This window comes from Anarhichas minor, unplaced genomic scaffold, assembly GCF_050575085.1.
Source record: "Anarhichas minor isolate MPS153535 unplaced genomic scaffold, ASM5057508v1 ptg000004l, whole genome shotgun sequence".
Lineage (NCBI taxonomy): Eukaryota > Metazoa > Chordata > Actinopteri > Perciformes > Anarhichadidae > Anarhichas > Anarhichas minor.
This window is the reverse complement of record NW_027466450.1, coordinates 16,714,583-16,733,460: the sequence shown is the minus strand read 5'-3', so window position 1 is coordinate 16,733,460 and position 18,878 is coordinate 16,714,583. Positions and strand designations below refer to the sequence as shown.

Below are 18,878 nucleotides of genomic sequence, written 5' to 3'. Positions count from 1 at the left end.
GGTTTTTACCCTCTCGAGCAGTATTATCATGTCTGGGCACCCCCAGAATAAAACATTTCCTACACTTCAATCAGGGGCCTAAAAGTGTCAGTGTCTTGACGTTGAGCTACGGCTTCTTTTCAAGTTATTTGTTATGTCGATTATTTGCTTTATTTGAACTAAGAGTGCAGCAGGGTTAGGCCACCTCTCACATCTTACTGTGCAGTATAAAGTACTGCTTTGTGCATCTTTTCTATGTAGACTCGCCATCTACTCTTCAGTATTTGTCGTCCTCGGCGTAGAAATCGATATCGCAGCTGACTGTTGTCTTATCTGGAAGGTGAAGGTCGATGTCTCAAGGGTAGCTTCGTCGTCCTTCACTTGTGAGGTCCGTGTGTGTGTGTGTGTGTTAATACGAGCTTTGGCCTTCACTGACAGTGAATGAGTGTGACATCAACAGTTTATTTTCATCTTAAAACACTGCATATACATATATATACAAAACATAACTTTGATATTTGTACATGTCTGTTGGAAATGAGCTCTAATCGGCAGTTGTAATTTGAAAAAATGTGGACTTCACACGTTCAATTAACAGACGGAATTTCCAAATTCCTGTTGGTTTTGCCGACGTCTTATGACTCGACTACTTGTCTGAACAGACAGGGCTTGTTAGTTAAACAGACAGCGCTTGTTAGCAGGATAAAGTCATCGCTGCGTTTGGTCTCGAGTTGTAAGATTATCAGAGAGTGATGGAAAGACTTAGATAATGACAGCTTTATTCTTTAGTCACAGTATTTCCATGCTGAATTCAGAAGCTGTGGTGTCGCCAAAAACATTTTCATTCACTTGGGAAGTCAATTTGACCTCTTTTTATGTCGCTTCAGTTTGTGAAACAGCGATAATGTTCCCTGAATCGATGTTCAGCCAATTTGACCTTCGTTTCCTTTCACAAACTGAGACTGCGGAGAGAAAGAACACACGCAGCACAGCAGGACGGATGCTTCATGGCTGACAATAAAAGCAAAGACAGGAAACGGCACTATAGAAATAGTAAAGAGGTGCAAACCACTGAATGCTAATGTTAGAGAAGTAGCCACGCTTGCACCTGCTCATGTTTGCAACCTACACTGTTTCCTGTATCGGAACCCCCCCCCCCCCCTGTGGTGCAGTATCAGCTCTTAGCTGTAGGCAGCGGACCCTCCTGCATCTCAGCCTCGTCCACTGACCCCTCTGGCAGATGAACGGTCATCGTGCAGGAACGAATCCCCCCCAGAGGCTCCAGCACGTTGAACACCCTGTCCCACACGTCCTGCTCCGGATCGTACCGCTGCACAATGTCAACCATGCATCTGCTGTTCCAGGAATACCCTCCCACCACGTAGATCTGCCCGTTGAACACCGTCACACCGACGTCGCTCTGGCCCCAAGACATTGGCGCCACCACCGTCCACTGGTCTGTCTCCGGGCTGTAGTATTCGCAGGCCAGGACGTCGTCGTAGTCGGTGCTGCCCCGGAAGTGATTCCCGCCCATCACGTAGAGTTTGTCGCCGACAGTGCACATGCAGTGCAGGCCGCGGAGCTCCATCATGTTGGCTCGGCGACTCCACGTGTCGGTGGCGGGGTCGTAACACCAGAGCTCCTTCTGGAACGTGTCACGGGTGATTCCACCTGTGTGAAGAGAGAGAATTCAACAAATGTTTCATTCAACCAAGTCGCCAGAAAAACAATGTTTCCATTGTACGTTTCTGCAAACCACAGAGTACGCTGAATGTCGAGGTTTCTGAAACAAAAATCCATTTCATGAATTGCATAAACGCACCACTTGGTTAAAGTTGTGAAATGATTGATAAGGTTTAGGGGAACAAAACTACTTGATTGACGTTCATGATTTATGATAAAAATAATAACGTAACATTGTAACATAATAATTTAACAACATAACTTAACATCCTAATGTAACAACGCAACAACGTAACATCCTAACGTAACATTGCAACGTAACAACGTATCATAACGTAACAATGTAACGTAACAATGTAATGTAACAATGTAACGACGCAACAACGTAACAATGTAACAACGTAACAATGTAACATAACAATGTAACATAACAATGTAGCGTAACAATGTAACAACGTAACAATGTAATGTAACAATGTAATATAACAATGTAACAATGTAACAACGTAACAATGTCACAATGTAACGTAACAATGTAACGTAACAATGTAACAATGTAACAACGTAACAATGTAACAACATAACATTGGAACGTAACAGCATAACTAAAATAATTTCCTTTTTCTGTGTTTCTGTGTTAACTAATTAACTAAATGATTGTACACTAACTTCTTACAATCTAGGCAGGCCTTGTTGTCACCACAACTGCAATTCAATCTCAAATAGATAGTTCGAAAATTCTCCCTTTTGGTGAATTCAAGGACACGGTAAGAACCAATAGAAGAATTTGGAACATGCTGGGAAATTATAGTACTTGTAATTAATGGGCTACAACATGCAGAAGTGTGTTTAGAGAATTTCCTTTTTCCATGTTTTGCCCTGAACATAGCAAATATGAACATTTTATTCTACAGACTGAGTCTGAAAAAAAGTCCATTGAATTAATCAAACAATTCCTTCAGCAACATTTTTTATGTTAGCTTTGAATGCAGGAAGTTACAAAAGAAAAAAAACATCATCTTTCAGGACTTCTGGGCCTCTAAAATTTGCAGAATCTCATATATTGTTTTCCCTTCACCTCATATTTGCTAGTTGTCGTTTTATCACATATGTCAAGACATTAAGGAATCTGAAAAAAAGACCATTGCTCTGCTACTGCCGTTTTCAGCTACTTTCAGCTCATTTTGGGGGGTTTTCAGATAACCAATGAATTCAATATTTAAATCAAAAGTGGGCAGCTGCTTGAGCTCACAGAGAGCCATGTTTCAGGAGTGGGCCGACCACACCAGGTCTTAAACACATGGATACTGGAGCAGGAACAGTTTGTATGAATGTTCATGTTGAGCTGTTTCTGTTTGTGTTAGCATGCTAGACATAACACGTTGATAAGATAAATGCTCGCAGCGTTCTTTTCTGAATCTTTCTCTCTTCACAGTCGCAGTTTGAGCCGAGGTTCAAACTCAAAAGCTCCCTGGTGGAATGAAATAGATATGCGTCTGCTCTGTTGTGTATTCTGGTGAACATCACCGACACTTTAGAGCTTGCGAGAGTCGTGGGTTTTTTAATTAGTTGCAAAGTACTGGGACCCACTTCAACCACAGGTCTTGTTGTGTTTCCTGCTTCTCAGCCATTCGTGCGAAACAGTTTCTTCCCTCAAACCTTTTCTGTCCGAGGTTCCTAAGAACCCTGACAGACAGCAGGTTGAGGGCAGAGAGTGTGCTGCTAAACAGGAAGTGGTTTCAAATCGGCCAGCCATGCAAGCGTTTGTCAATAACTCATTTTTTAAGATCCAGTATTTACTTATTCCAGAGGGTTTGTAACATTAAAAGTAATAAATAAATAACAAAGCTTATTTATATGACACTTACCGAAACGAGCAACAATTACAAAGTGCTCTACAAGGCAGACGATACAATGCATTGCAGTACGAGTAGCCTACAGATCGGCTCTAACAGGATGTAACTATCTCTGTGACTTCCTGTGTATTCTTTGAAGGCTGCTGGAAACTGTCCAACTTGACCGCAGCTTTACTGTCACGGCCCCCTGCTGCTGCCCCCACAACTCGCCCACTTTACAGCCGAGCTTTGACTCATCGTGAACGAGCCTGTTATGAACCCATCAGGAAGGAGCGTCATCATTGTTTTGAAGGTATCCTGTGGTGTTTTGGACCTCCAGCAGCAGTTTCTCATGCACACACACACACACACACACACACACACACACACACACACACACACACACACACACACACACACACACACACACACACACACACAACAATACACATGCACATTCCTGCCAAAGTTAACAGCCAGAGATTTTAAAGGATTTTTAAAGTATTTAACCAGCTGCTTGGTCTTAGTGAGCTAAGTAGGTCCAGAGTCATGGTTTTGTTCCTATTCTCATTTTGGCCTGCAGGGTTAGAGCTCATTTCAAGGCCTTTAAACTTAATTCTACTTTTATCAAAAGATTTTGAGTTTGGGGAGTGAAGAGATGGTATCTGTCACGATTCAGGAAATGCACGATTGGACACAAACACAGACAAACTGGTCAGTTCAGCAATTTTAAAGGATGTCTAGAGCTAACGGAAGCTGATGAGGAGAAGAGGGGCAGCTGAGTAGGTGGGGCAGTCAGTGATGGAGGAAAGAAGGAGGGCACCAGGTGGACGGATGGGAAACAACACTGTATTTTCCAGCAGGACTCTGAACACTGGAGGAATTTATATTCCTACTTTAAATGACCTGATGAAGTCTTTTACCAGGTCATTTGTTGAAACACTTAAAATGACCATTGTGTAGATTTCATCAATAGTGTGATTAATAACTGCCCTTAATAGGAGACCTTTGTCTTACAGCTGTGACAAACCTTTAAGTGGGGAAGTCCGGATGGATGCTCGGGTGTATGACGCATGTGTCACCAACACTGCAGACTGTGAGAGTTGCGTCCCCCGCTATGAAAAGTCACTGTTGGTTTCTTTTTACCACGAAGGCAAGCTTTGTGCAACTCCAACCATGACTGTGATCTTTCTCTGAACATGTAGTTCTTGCGAAACTTAACCACAGAGGCAGCAGAACTGAAAGCAGTCATAAGGGTAGAGTATGAATACAATGGCTTGTTGTTAAAGTATGAGGACTTAAAACAGTTGTTTATTGTGCCTTTTAAAAAGTTTTGAGTCTCTCTCTTTTTCCACCAAAATGAGTGTGCATATGCAGGAAAACCTGCAAAACATAGGCAATAGAGTCCTTTCCCATTGCCAGTAGACCAGTAGTCTTTCTGTTTTTTTTTGGTTTGTCAACGTGACAGAAAACCGTGAAAAACAGTCGACATGTTACGGTGGTTACTTCTTATTTATGTCTGTAACTTATTCAGTCTCTCTTTCAAACTCTCAAACCAGAGTTGGTGATTGTTGGAAACGTGAAAAAGACAAAGATGGTTTTGATGAGTTTTAATTAGTTTCTGTTGAGTTTGAATGGAGTGTTTTTTACATCAATCAGCGAGGTTTCTGTCAATGGAGTCCGTTGGCTTTTAGGAGAGAATATTAATAATACTCGTTGAATAAAGAGTTTATTTCAACTAAACAATAGTTGGTGGTTGGTGGAACAGTGGAAAGACTAACCAAGAGAGTGTTAATGACTTTGTTTCTGTTGAGTTTGAATGAAGCAACACAGTCTCACGGCAGATTGTGAAACAGTCACATTTTAATCTTCTGGTTTTATGTTGAGCGACATGAATTGTCCATATTTTATCATGTCAGTGGGCACGACTTCTTTTTCTGTCAGTTGGGACGACATTACACTACAATGTCACAAAATGTCACAAAACATTGGACCAATTCCCAACCCGCCCACCATAAGTGGTCTGTCTCAGTATTTAATACTACGTCATTAGCTCTGACCGTTGCTCACGTGAATGCGTTTAATTTGTGTGTCCAGCAGTTAAAGGATCCTAATTTACAATATGTGTCACGTACACAAATTGACTTAATAATAAATGTACAATTTCCTGTTGTTTCTTCATGAATGACAGAGACGAGAAGATAAACTGAGCTCAGACACATTCTGAGTTTTGTGTTGATCAGCGTTAGCTTACCGGAGATGTACATGAGGTCCCCGTGAACTGTTCCAGCGTGTCCATAGTGAGGCTCCACCATCTTGGTCACGTTCGTCCACTCATTTTTCCTCAGGTTGTAGCACTCCACCGTGTCTGAGCAACGTGACAGAGAGACATTTGGGAAAAGTAGAATTGAATTCAAGCATCAACGCCTCGTTTCACCACAGCTCTGTGCACGTTTATGAGTCAATGGGAAGCTAAATCATTCCTATGGGAACATTTGTGATCTACAATGTGTTTTTTTGCACGAGTACTTTGAAAATTTTTACTTCTGACGGACAGGAAGTTCATCAAATTAGCAAAATTATAACTGAATGATGAATGAAACAGAACTCCATTTATTTAAAGTTTGATGGCATATTCAGCCAGTTCTATTTTGTTAAAAGTGCTTTAAATACGGGATTGGGATCATTTCTATTTCCCCTTTTGTTAACTCAAATTAACATATTTATAACAAAAGAGCTCCTGTTTCTTAAATAAATAACTTAAACTTGTGAACTGGAAAAAACATATATTTTTATGCTATTTCTTTTTCTCTTAATGAGCTGGGTTGTAACAGCAGGAAACAGCAGACAGACACAGTTAGCTAGTGAACAAAGTAGAGCATTTAGCAGCTAAAGAGACATATATTTAGAGTTGTTGGAGACTAACAAACAGAGCTTGAACAGAGAATATTCAACAGAAACATGACTCCAAATTAAAGCAGTACTGGCAGCAGTAGTGGAACAAGAACTATCAGCTGCTCACCAATCTCTCCTGACGCATTCCTTCCTCCGACTGCAAACAGTTTCCCCTTCAGCGTGCTCAGGTGGAAGAAGGTCCTCTTCTCATTGAGCGAAGCGATCTGAAGCCACTTGTCGAAGCGCGGGTCGTAGCGGTAGGCGCTGTCGATGGCCGTCTTACCCTTGGTGTCGTAAGTGCTCTGGCCTGAGAACAAGAATTGTGTTAATGGGGAATAAATTATAATCGGTGAAAAAAAAGCATTTATTTATTCTACTCATTTCTTTATATAATTCGGTCATACGTTGAGTCTTGATGATGAACGATGTACCATCACTTCTTCCCTTCCAGCTAACTCATTAAATTATGCAAGTCTAGGACCAAAGTGCCTTTTCACCAGGCGGCAACCTCCGGTTCGGAAAAGTGAAACCAATGCATTCTCTCTAGTGTCCACCAGGGGGCGACTCCTCTGGTTGTATAGAAGTCTATGAGAAAATGACTCTACTTCTCTCTTGATTTATTCCCTCAGTAAACATTGTAAACATGAGTTTATGGTCTCAATCTCTAGTTTCAAGTCTTCTTCAATACAGCATGATGTTCATTTAGTACATTATGGTCCATTTAGAGTCAAACAGACCATAAAGCAGGGGATGCTTTAGGGCGGGGCTACACAGTGATTGACAGGTCTCTACCAGAGACGTAGACGGCGTCTCTACGTCACTCCTCCACAGTCCAAATATGGTCACTTCCTGTTCACTGGTCGCAAAAAAACAAGATCCAGGGACCGAAATCCAAGATGGCAACAGCCAAAATGCAGAATTCAAGGCTTTTCACCAAGAAAACTATGGCTTCTCTTGGGTTATGTTCCTATCCTGCAGTTTGCATGGACCATCATCAACAATGTAGCTTCCTCTATTCAGTGTGTATGTGTTTTCCCCCAAAGTTAAATACCCATGTTAAATGAACACATGCAGTTTGACCTGCCTGAGGTGGATATTGCCCTGAGAGTGTGAAGTGTTCTGACCTCCAACAATGAAGAGGAAGCCGCCAAGAAGAGCCACGCCATGCTGGTATCGCGGCGCCTCCATGGGCTTCAGGGCCCTCCAAAGGCGGGTCTTTTCGTCATACAGCCTCAGCTCCCGGCTCACCACCAGCTGCTGCCGCATCACGCCGCCCAGAGCCAGGATGTGGGTGTCGTCCGAGCGTATTCGCGTCCGCTCGGTCTGCAGAGCTGGCTGCATGAAAGGCATCATCTGGTAGTTGCTGGCCTCCAGCAGGAGGTTCACACAGGCCGTCTCAGAGCGCATCATGGAGTCCCCTCCCTCCTCATCTTCCTGGGAGATCTGGATCAGCTCGTTGGGGCTCATCAGCGGGAAGCGAATGTGGCGCATCAAGGCGTAGACGGAGGAGCGTCGACTGGGGGAGTCGTGGTCCAGCCATCCTCTGGCGATGTGGTAGAGCTCCATCTCAGAGAATCCCTTCAGGGTGTTGTTGGACAAAGCGTTGGCCATGCTGGTTTCAGAGAGCTGGAGGTAGCGGCCGCACTCCACCAACGCTGAGAGGTTCTGGCTCACAAACTCACCTGGGTTTGACACAACAAAGAGGATCAACATCATCATCTTATTTTAGTTTGTTCAACCAGAATGATGTGTGATATTTAGTTTTCTTTCTGGATGTTTTGATAATAGAAGAGTGGATATAAATAATGAAGCGTTTTAGGGATTGCTGAGGATCTGATCTGAGGATCTACAACTCCAATACAACAATTCGATATCATCTCTGTCATTGTAGCCTCATACAAAAGTTCGTATGATATCTTACAAAAAATTGGAATTAATGACTTCTCTGCAGCTTTGCAAAGTCATCCAGCGGGACGGATTGGACCCCCCCCCCCCTGTTCTATGCTAATCCCACTTTCCACCTCATCTACATGTTATTGCAGATTTAATAGTCCCGTTGCTTCTGTGCTCTGACATCAGTGTTGTGAACACTCACCGATATTCAGCTGAACGTCCGCCAGAAGCAGGTCCATGGCGATGCGCTCCACCTCCACACAGTTATCAATAGTGATCTGCATCGAAGAACAACAACCACATGCAAGAGTCACTCACAAACATCTTCTTTATTCTGTATTGTGTGATTGACACTGGCAGAGAGGGCGTTAAAGGACAGTGAAGTGCAGCTTAACGAGCTAGACCTCTAGCTGAATATAAATTAAGGCAAATTCTCTCACCTCGCTGCTCAGAAGCTGATTGCAGAATCTCAGGACGGGCATGACCTGCAGGAAGTTTGCCGCCTCCAGAGTGTCCTGGAGATTACTCATGTCGAGGCAGACTTTGGATGTGTAAATGAAGTCTATAATGTTCTTTAAACCCAACTTAGTGACCCCGTGCAGCTTGATCTCTCTCATCTCCTGCTCCCTCATGCCTCCTTAACAAGGACAGAACAAAGTACAAAGAGACAAAGAGGTGAATGCATCTTCTTTTAATGCACATTCAGCAACACACAAAGACACCGTAAAGCCTGGCAGCTCAGACATTATGCAGGGAGAGGATAATAAAAGTATTGAATTATGTTTAAAGGAAGTTTAATGCAGGAGAATGTCAAGTTCTTCCTCTTTTCTTTTACTCTGTAGACTCGTAGTCTTGACACTGTGGTGGTGTTTTCCTAAATGTGTCTCTTATCAATGTCTAATTTTAATGTATAAAAGTATGCTCATGTAGGTCCTTTTGTAGGGGTGTTATTTTAAATGAATTGCGACCCTGTTCTATTTAGTGGACTGGCTGTGAAACAATAAATAGACCATTCATTATTTTGATCCATTACACCTGTGTTTACCCTTCTATGACAAGTCAAAACGGCGGCCGTGAAAAGGGCCTATTACATGTAGTGTTGCTGTTACATAGTAAAGTGTGTTTCACCATGTCTTGAGCTAAGAAAGCCAGAGTTTGCGACGTTAAAAAAACGTGACCTCTCACCTGTGAACATCGCTTTGAAATAGTCACTACACGAAGCCATGATGACTCTGTGGACTGGGAAAGTGTCCCCGCTGTCCCCGGGGACCAAGACGACGTCACAGAGAGTCGTATCTGCCCGAAAAGCATCAAAGCCCTGCAGGAAAAACAATACCGAATAACTTAATGTGTTGCATCATTAATTCCTTATTATGATAACGTTATATTTATTGGTGGCTTCTACGAGATTCTTCTTTGCCTTTTTATTGTGTTAATACTGTGGGATTTGGTGGTTAATATTCAGGCGGCAACCTCTGGTTCTGAAAAGTGAAGCCAAAGCTTTATGTGTTAAAGCTGCATTCTCTCTAGTGACCACCAGGGGGCGACTCCTCTGGTTGTATAGAAGTCTATGAGAAAATGACTCTACTTCTCTCTTGATTTATTACCTCAGTAAACATTGTAAACATGAGTTTATGGTCTCAATCTCTAGTTTCAAGTCTTCTTCAATACAGCATGATGTTCATTTAGTACATTATGGTCCATTTAGAGTCAAACAGACCATAAAGCAGGGGATGCTTTAGGGGCGGGGCTACACAGTGATTGACAGGTCTCTACCAGAGATGTATACGGCGTCTCTACATCACTCCTCCTCAGTCCAGATATGATCACTTATATTCACTGTATTGCTGTTTGAAGAAGACTTGAAACTAGAGATTGAGACCATAAACTCATGTTTACAATGTTTACTGAGGTAATAAATCAAGAGAGAAGTAGAGTCATTTTCTCATAGACTTCTATACAATCAGAGGAGTCGCCTGGTGGACATTAGAGAGAATGCAGCTTTAACACATGAAGCTTTGACTTCGCTTATCATTCTCCTGCCTCACGCCTAAGAATGACGTTGAGAAATAGTTGATTTCTTCCATTTTTGTGCCCCAAAATAAGTTGTTGTTGTTAATAAGTGACATAAAAACACAAAAAAGTAATAAATACCTGCAACACAGCTGCTCCATGCTCAGTGCTGCTGAACACCTTGGACAGTGGCCGAGGGGGAAGTTTGGGCTTTGTGGCTCTATCTGGGCGTATAGGTGGCGTTTTAATGGGTGGGGTGAGAGGAGCTGGAGCTGGAGCTGGAACCGGAGCCGGAGCTGGTGGAGAAGGCCGGTCATCTATCAAACCCAAATGGAGATATTAAGAGATGAGAAAAGTCGTGATACTTTTGTTGGTGCAGGTGCAAGGAACTACTGATGGTGGGTCCTGATGGATATAAAGTATAGAAGTATTAGCAGCAACATGTACTCAAAGTATCAAAATGTATTTTTTAGGCATATCTGAATATTTGAGGGGATGTGTGTCCCCCAATATGTATATTATAATTTTATAATTATAGCCTCGGTGCAAGATATGTACAGTATGAGCAGTATGAACATGAGCAACAGTTAGCAAAATATTTAATGCAGGTTTAAGTACAAGTATAGAGAGTATTATAGGTGAGATATAGTCAGGATAGTAGTATAAATACGTATAGTGTCATATTTCATATTTTATAAACTAATCATAAGATGTAAAACCTCAATCTGAAAAGTAACTAATAACTAGTTCTGGCAAATAAATGTAGGGAGTAAAAAAGTACTATAATTTCCTCTCAAATGTACCTCAAAATGCAGTACAGTACATAAATGTACTTTCCACCACTGAGACAAACACAAACCTCGGTTAGCCATGTGTGAGCTTCCTCTCTTCCTCGTATCAGATCAAAATAATAAAAGATATAAATCAAAGAGACAGGGAGCGCGCGCACACACACACACACACACACACACACACACACACACCTGGTTGAACAGGTGGGTCAGATGCAGCAGGAAGTCTCTCCGGCTGAGCTGCAGGTCTCGGAGGATCCCTGGACTGATGCCTGCTCAGGCGAGAGAACCTGCGGCTCAGCCTCCCCGGCCCGCTGTCGTCTCCACTTCCCCTGCAGAGGAACGAGGAAGTGTGGGTTCTTTACTGCATCATCTTGTATCCCCAATACTTAACACCTCCCTGCAGTGAAATCTTTATTTTGTGGCTTAAGTGATGTTAAGAGGAATCTGATAATAACCCGGCTGCATCCACAACATCTCCGTGTTGTTATTTCATTGTAAAAACCTATCATGCACAGTATATTTAATGCAAATTAGAGCAAAACAGGAATAGCAGGTTTGACAAACACGTGCCAAATTATATTTAGAGAGTTTCATTAACTCTGGTGGCAGTTTTTCATCGTACACTTTTAGCCTCTGAGTTTCGTCTCTCAGCACTTCCTCTTATGGTTGTAAACAAATACCACTTCCTTCAGCTCACTTGGCAGAGCCTACCTACTCCTATGGCCCACAGCCTAACTTAACCATCTCTAATGTGAAGCATTTGATTCATGGAGGTTCCTGGAAGAAGCCCTGCAGCTTAAAAAAAGCATTTCATCTGATTTGCATGGATCCTGTGATCTGAATAGGAGGAACCAGAGGACCACTTCTCCTCTTTAAACTGTTTCCTGCCAAGCTACTCGCACACAGGGAGTCCAAAGAACACCCAGAGAAGCAATAAATACAACTAGCGAATGCACATTCTGTCACACAAAGGAAAGAAAGTGTTTGAATGTTTCATTTCTAAAATCCACGGGCAAAAGAGATAAATATTCTTCTTTACACACACAATTTAAAGTTCAAGCAGTTATTATTGCCATTTTTATGTATGTTTTTTATTGTTTATTATCATATATAAGTATGCAGGAATCCAGCTGCTTAAATATGTATTTATTGAATTAGTTAAATTAAATAAGTACCTGAAAATGCAATCTTTAACACTGCATGAGTGCATTAAACATGTTGTAGTATTGATCTAAATGGATTCTGGGAAATGATTTTAGGCAGAAAACAATGAATAAAATATGTAAACATACACTTTCATCTTCTGTGACCTTGTTTCAAACATCAAGACTCATCTCCAGTGAGTGGTAGAGCCAGTTACACCCCATGAATAAAATGTATAATTATATATTATACAAGGGAGAAGAAATGTACTACATTAAAAGGAGAAATGTTGAAACACCTTACCCCATCTCATTTGCCTCTTGTGGCTGAGGACGCTGGCTGTTACGCTGCTGAGACTTCCTGCAAGGAGACAAAATAAAAGCTTCAGTCGACAGAAATGTGATTTTATGAGCGACACACGATTGTTTGGTGTCGAAGAGTTCAATGTTTTGACGTCTGCGGGAATAGTTCATCCACGCTAATGCAAAAATATCACTTCTTCTGTAGAATGACAGACAGTATGTCTGTGTCTTGCTCAACAGTTTGTGTGTGTGATGGATTCTGTGTGTTTGATGTGGCCTCTAAACTCTCAGACCTTTCCCAACCTGAAAAACATTTATGTTGTTTAATGACATTTGTGGATAATCCAGTGAGGTTTTATTTATCAACACATTCTTTCTCCACATCTTCTTATGTGTTCATCATCAGATGAAATCAGCCGTGTCAGCAGCTTTGTGGTTGTTGTTTTTTAAATAGTTGATATTTTGTGATCATGTTCAGCTGCAGCAGTCTGACGTGTACTCTCTGGTATGTGTGAATGTGTGAATGACGTTTTTTTTTTTTTTTACTGAAACTAACTGAGCTCTGACTTCTATCATTCTCACCTCACAATTTTGTCTTTTTATGAAATGTAACTTAAAAAACATTTAATGTTGCATCTTTGCATCGTGTCATAACATACAAATATTTCAAAATCATTATGTGACTTTGTTAAAGGTGCAACATGTGAGATCAAACCAGATGTGTTAAAGCTGCATTCTCTCTAGTGTCCACCAGGGGGCGACTCCTCTGGTTGTATAGAAGTCTATGAGAAAATGACTCTACTTCTCTCTTGATTTATTACCTCAGTAAACATTGTAAACATGAGTTTATGGTCTCAATCTCTAGTTTCAAGTCTTCTTCAATACAGCATGATGTTCATTTAGTACATTATGGTCCATTTAGAGTCACACAGACCATAAAGCAGGGGATGCTTTAGGGCGGGGCTAGACGGTGATTGACAGGTCATATTCCAAGATGGCTACGGCAAAATCGCCGAACTCAAGGCTTCAAAACGGCCACAAACCAATGGGTGACGTCACGATGACTATCTCCACTTCTTATATACAGTCTATTGTCCAACATGAGAGGACGAAGTAGAGCTACTTGTCATTCATATTAAAGGTACAGTGTCCGTTTATGTTTTTTGTTTGTTTGATTAAATACAAAGTGGCAAAAGCAAGAACATTACTCTTATTTATGTCCAGTCTTATGTGGCTTTCTCTTTTATTTAACAACTGATGACTGTAACTGTAGATCCAGTAGTAAAGGGTAAATGCTGCCCTCTATTTGTTGTAACAAATGGCCACATCTAAACATTGCACCTTTAATATTAAAATAAATTGCATAAAGCCATCAAAGTATGTCTTTCCTGTAACTCTTCTTCTACCGGGTGTCGGCCACCAGTTTACAGTCCATCTTAAATCTCCTCTTACACAAAACAAAGTCACCACACTCAAGTGCAATAATGAAGCAACACCGTAGCTCAGGGTCCATAATACTTAAACATTAAAGTGAGTGAAATGAAATGCATCCCCTGCAGCCTGAATTAACCCTCCTGCACAGCTGAGCGGTATGAATCAACTCACATGGAGCCGGATCTATAAAAACACCTGTTGGTGCCCCTACCTGGAAGAGATCCTCCTCAGCAGACCGGACGCGAGGCCTCCCTCCAGCCTGCCCGTCTAACCAGCCAGAACTCTTAAGAGGAACAATCTGCCGCTCGTTTGCCAGCTGGTTTGAAAGAGTTTGACGCGTCTGGTTGAGCATCAACGTTTCTTTGCCTTAAAAAGAAAAAAAGCGACGAGACCTCACTCACTTCCTGTGCTACTTCTCTTTCTTACTGTCTGCACTGTTGGTGCATCTCTCCACACCCAGATGTGACACACTTGTGCAATACTGTCGGTGAAATCATCAGCTAAAGGTTTCACAAGCTGCTTTTTTTTGAAGGTTTTGAGTTGAGCATATAGGCACACTGCTCTGGCGGGCCCTCGGTTCTCCTACGTAGATGAGACGAGCACCATGACCCAAATGGAGCAATGCACTGTCTGACATTGACATTCATATTTCACATCTTATGGTATATTTATGTGTTTTGCTTGATGAAAGTTAAAAACATCCCAATCGCTTAAAAAGACAACATAGAAAATGATCTTCTGCTCTTTTAAAGTGTCAGTTTGTGGTGTTCTTCTAGAGGCTGGTGGGGATCTGACCTGTAGCTGATACCATGTGCATTAGAGATTTAAAACACTGAACAAAAATAGATATTTCACCTGAATCTCCCCTGCATTAAAACTAAAAATATGTACATTCTCTTGAGAATAAAGTCGGGAAACAAAAACAAAAGACGTCTCCGTCTGTTATCGTCTTAATAATGAATCCAGAAGATCTTCATCACCTCAACAGACGTTTATTCACCCACAAACACCTTCAGCATCTCAAACTGTAGCTCATGTCGTTATTAGTTACTATAAAACCCAAAGAAGTGTGTTGGTGTCATGAGAAGTGCCTCCATGCCCTCCAATCCAAAAGCAAAATAACAAAAACGTTTTTTATTCACTTGCTAAATCTCCCGTCAGCTTTCCCGAGACGCCGTCTCACTCGTGCATGAAGCTGTTTCGCATGTTTCCTGACATGATAAAGTCATGAGTGAACAATCTATTCTTCGTCACAATGGAGTCTCTTGTTCAGAACTGCTGTTTGGTTTCTGTCCTCCTCAGTGCTGCCCTCTGCTGGTCTGTTAGAGTTTAGAGAACTGAATGAGGTTCCTGTTGATCTCCGCCACGTTCCTGCAGCCTGGACCACATCAGTACAAACACATCTGTTGTTTCAGGGGAAACAGAATACTGCTGTTTTTTTAATTTATGGCACAAATACATATGAGCACTTCTCACCTGATAAAGCCATGGACAGACGAAACTCGTCATTTAAGATTTGCAGCACTTCCCTCACTCCTTCCTCACCCTGAGAGATCACACAGGACCCACAGTTACAATAAAGGACTCAATACAACCTGGAATCACACAAACGCTCCATACAATATAATACAACATCAACGTGTTTGTTCTTTCCAACTGACAAACTCTCATTTGTCTCCGTTTACATGGACATAAATAACATGTTATGATCATATTGAGGATATTGCGTTTACCTGCTCAAACACATAAACGGGTTATTCATGTCCATGTAAACACACTCTTTTATTTACTGTGTTGTTGCCAAAGACAGATGAAGACTTTTAACTCCACATCACACACAGTAGGGCTGGTGTTACAAAATACACAGTGATTAAAATGTTGATTTTATGGTTATTTATTGAGTTTAGACTCATCAACGTATGTCTGCAAGTTACTGTCACTGACTTTTCAATGATAACATTTGAGTATGTGGAGAGGACATATGTCAAGAGAGCCAGATAGTTGTCCCGGATACTATTTAATTTAAAAGAAACAGCTTAACGTGGTTATAATCTGTCTCACAGTATCACACAGTGGTCAGTGTGTTGCTGTTTGTACCTTGTACGCGAGGCCCCACACTGCTGGACGGCCAATGAAAACACACTTGGCTCCCAAGGCCAGCGCTTTCAGCACATCACTTCCTGTTCGGATGCCTCCGTCCACGTAGATCTCGATCCTCCCCTGCACCGTGTCCACGATCTCCGTCAGGGCGTCGATCTGTTTGAAACACAGCAGGCGAAGACGTCAAAGTTTTTACTACACTTCACACTTCACGCTTTTGTTTTGAAAGAGGATTACCTCCTCACTGATGTTAACAAACAACCTGTTACCTCAAAACCAGAACATGCTCGTACTATCACATACTAGCTCTCTCACAGTTTGATATTTAGTTAGAAACCCTTATTTGCTTTTCTTGCAGAGAAGAAGATAAAAACCACTATGCTAGATATGAAGCTGGAACCAGGAGACTGTTAGGTTAGGTTAGCATAAAGACTAGAATCGGAGGGAAACAGCTAGCCTGGCTCTGTCCAAAGGTAAGAACATCTGCGTACCAGCACCTCTAATTTAAAGGTTTATATCTTGTTTGTTTCTTTACCAGGATGTTATGTGCTGCACTGTTTCACTCTGCACAGCGACTCTGTGTCAATGTGAAAACAAGAACCACAAAACCACACCACCACTGCTACTACTGCTTCTGCTGTTCACTTCTGTATTTATTACTACTTCTACTTCTTGTTCTACTACTACAACTATTACTGATCCTGTAAGTGTCATTGCCATCTGACATGGGTCTACACCTGCATCTCCTTCTATGAACATTAGAAACTAAACGATCTGTGATATAACAGGAGAAATAACTCGGTCTGTAGCTACCGAAGCCGGGCCTCCGTCCAGCTGTCTCCCCCCGTGGTTTGACACGACGATGCCCTGGATGCCGTGCTCCACGGCCAGCTCGGCGTCCTCCTTGGTCAGGATTCCCTTGATGATGATCGGCAGGCGGGTGATGGACTGCAGCCAGTACACGTCCTTCCAGCTGATGGAGGGGTCCAAGGTGTTGGCCGGGATCCCGTACTCCTCTGGGGCTGCAGTCTCCTGCTTATAGTGCACGTGGTAAACTCAACATACACTTTGTCTTGTCTCATTCATTGTTTTCCTGCCATGTCTCCACACGTATTCTTTTAAAGGTTGAATAGTTACCTGGAACACTCCATCAAAGTTCTTCACCTTGAGGTGTGGCGGCAGCTTGAACTGGTTGCGGATGTCGTTGCGGCGCTTCCCGGTGTAGGGCACGTCGACGGTGAGGACCAGGGCCTTGTAGCCCAGCCCCTCCACGCGGTGCACAATCTGCTCGGACAGCTTCCGGTCCCGGTACACGTAGAGCTGGAACCAGCGGTAACCGCTCGGTGCCGCCGCCACGATCTCCTCCACCGAGCAGGTGGAGTAAGTGCTGGTGATGTAGCAGGTGTTGAGCGCCTCTGTGGCTGTGAGGAGGTTTGAGAAGTCACTACGTTGGTTACTGAGGAAGGAATTTACATGTAGATCTGAGAGGTTCAGGGTCACGGTAATGTAGGAGACGGTCCTCACCCCGAGCTGTGGCCATCTCTCCTTCATGCCAGGCCAGGCAGTGAAAGGCCGTGGGCGCGATACCGACCGGAAAGCTGATCTCTGTCCCCTGCACCGTGGTCCGCGTGTCGCTCACCGACACGTCCCGCAGGATACGAGGCCTCAGACGGATCCTGATTGTGACGTACAGATAAACAATCAAACAATAACACTGAACCTAACGGGGATGGAGGGTTCAGGATGACTCTGAGTCAGTATGTCATTGACAGCGTGTCAACTTATCACCCAACCAAATTTAAACTTGTTGACAAAGAATTGCAAAATCTTAATATCCAGTATTTGTCAAATAAGGATTCTTAAGATGACAACATGCTGTTTTTGCTGAACCAGTAAGCTGTGAGCTTGAGATCATGTCCCCTTGGCAATGCAACTTTCAAACCAGTTCCTCATTCACTAGAACATTGCAGCATCAGTGCTGAGTCTAAATGTAAACGGTTATAATAAGGCACATTGACACAAACTGTAATGTATGAACAGAAATCAGTTACAGCAGTCTAAAGTCCACACATGTGTTGTGTCCCGTGTGCTCATATGATCTTTATAAATACAGCGTTTGGCTACAACTAGTGTATTTGTGGTGACATTGAACGTCTCACACTTGTATTCTCCCCCTCTGTACCTTTTGTAGGCCAGTAGATTGTCGTCCCTGGTGCAGCATTCGTCCGCTCCGGCTGCATAATAATCCCAGGTGGCCTTTGAGAGATGCTCCTTTGCATACTCCTCAAAGTCCGTCAGGCACACCATAGCCATCTCTGCACAGCGACCTCTCTCTCTGTGTGGGACGACAGAGATCATCCCTTTTCAATTTGACGCTGCATGCACGATAAAACATGTGCGATAAAACACTTTGTGCGTGAGACAAATGGCTGCAGGCTCCAACAGCAACAAGACTTCAAATGCTAAAGAACTATGAGCTTCATGACTTACCACAGAATAACTACTCAATCAACGGAGAACTGATGTTGCAACATCACACTGAAACTGCCCTCGTATCTGCAGATGCAGCGCAAACACGCCGTCGACAAACTCACCAGTCAAGCTTCCACACTTTGACATCTGAGTGAGTCAAAACGACGTTTTTAGTTTCCTCTTATTTGGGGTGAAACAGAGATGAATCCTTGTGTCCACGTTGTTCGTTTGTGTGTCAGTCAGAATCAAACCCTCACAGAGCCTCAGTGAAAGCCCGCCGTGTGACCCGAGGGCGACCTTTTGTTCTTATTGTGTTTCCACAAGCTGGAAATGTG

At 42.6% G+C, this 18,878-nt stretch overlaps 2 protein-coding genes across 2 annotated transcripts; both read right to left on the bottom strand.

The window, feature by feature from the left end:
• Positions 1 to 427: 427 nt before the first annotated feature.
• LOC142970877 (kelch-like protein 9) lies at positions 428 to 14,380 on the bottom strand. Its single transcript, XM_076111332.1, has 11 exons — positions 14,183 to 14,380; positions 12,539 to 12,595; positions 11,282 to 11,421; positions 10,440 to 10,615; positions 9,471 to 9,603; positions 8,726 to 8,922; positions 8,488 to 8,563; positions 7,517 to 8,074; positions 6,520 to 6,699; positions 5,752 to 5,865; positions 428 to 1,650 (listed from the first exon to the last, which is right to left on the bottom strand). Exons 2-11 carry the CDS (start codon positions 12,541 to 12,543, stop codon positions 1,154 to 1,156), a joined length of 2,076 nt encoding a protein of 691 aa, XP_075967447.1. The 5' UTR covers positions 12,544 to 12,595; positions 14,183 to 14,380; the 3' UTR covers positions 428 to 1,153.
• A 567-nt stretch (positions 14,381 to 14,947) lies between these two features.
• Positions 14,948 to 18,402, bottom strand: hao2 (hydroxyacid oxidase 2 (long chain)). Its single transcript, XM_076104914.1, has 7 exons — positions 18,254 to 18,402; positions 17,596 to 17,747; positions 17,209 to 17,492; positions 16,885 to 17,106; positions 16,069 to 16,227; positions 15,448 to 15,517; positions 14,948 to 15,349 (listed from the first exon to the last, which is right to left on the bottom strand). Exons 1-7 carry the CDS (start codon positions 18,382 to 18,384, stop codon positions 15,294 to 15,296), a joined length of 1,074 nt encoding a protein of 357 aa, XP_075961029.1. The 5' UTR covers positions 18,385 to 18,402; the 3' UTR covers positions 14,948 to 15,293.
• Between the last annotated feature and the right edge of the window lie 476 nt (positions 18,403 to 18,878).

What these genes read in the sequence shown, in the direction of transcription:
- LOC142970877 (XM_076111332.1), bottom strand. An exon ending in ATGGAGCAGCTGTGTTGCAG is followed by an intron (nt 9,604 to 10,439) that starts GTATTTATTACT and finishes TTTTTCCTGCAG; the next exon opens with GGCTTTGATGCTTTTCGGGC. An exon ending in GGACGTTCAGCTGAATATCG is followed by an intron (nt 8,075 to 8,487) that starts GTGAGTGTTCAC and finishes TGTCAAACCCAG; the next exon opens with GTGAGTTTGTGAGCCAGAAC.
- hao2 (XM_076104914.1), bottom strand. Translation starts at nt 18,384, where the DNA reads ATGGCTATGGTGTGCCTGACGGACTTTGAGGAGTATGCAAAGGAGCAT. An exon ending in ACTTTGATGGAGTGTTCCAG is followed by an intron (nt 17,107 to 17,208) that starts GTAACTATTCAA and finishes GTGCACTATAAG; the next exon opens with CAGGAGACTGCAGCCCCAGA. An exon ending in TGTGGGGCCTCGCGTACAAG is followed by an intron (nt 15,518 to 16,068) that starts GTACAAACAGCA and finishes GTGATCTCTCAG; the next exon opens with GGTGAGGAAGGAGTGAGGGA.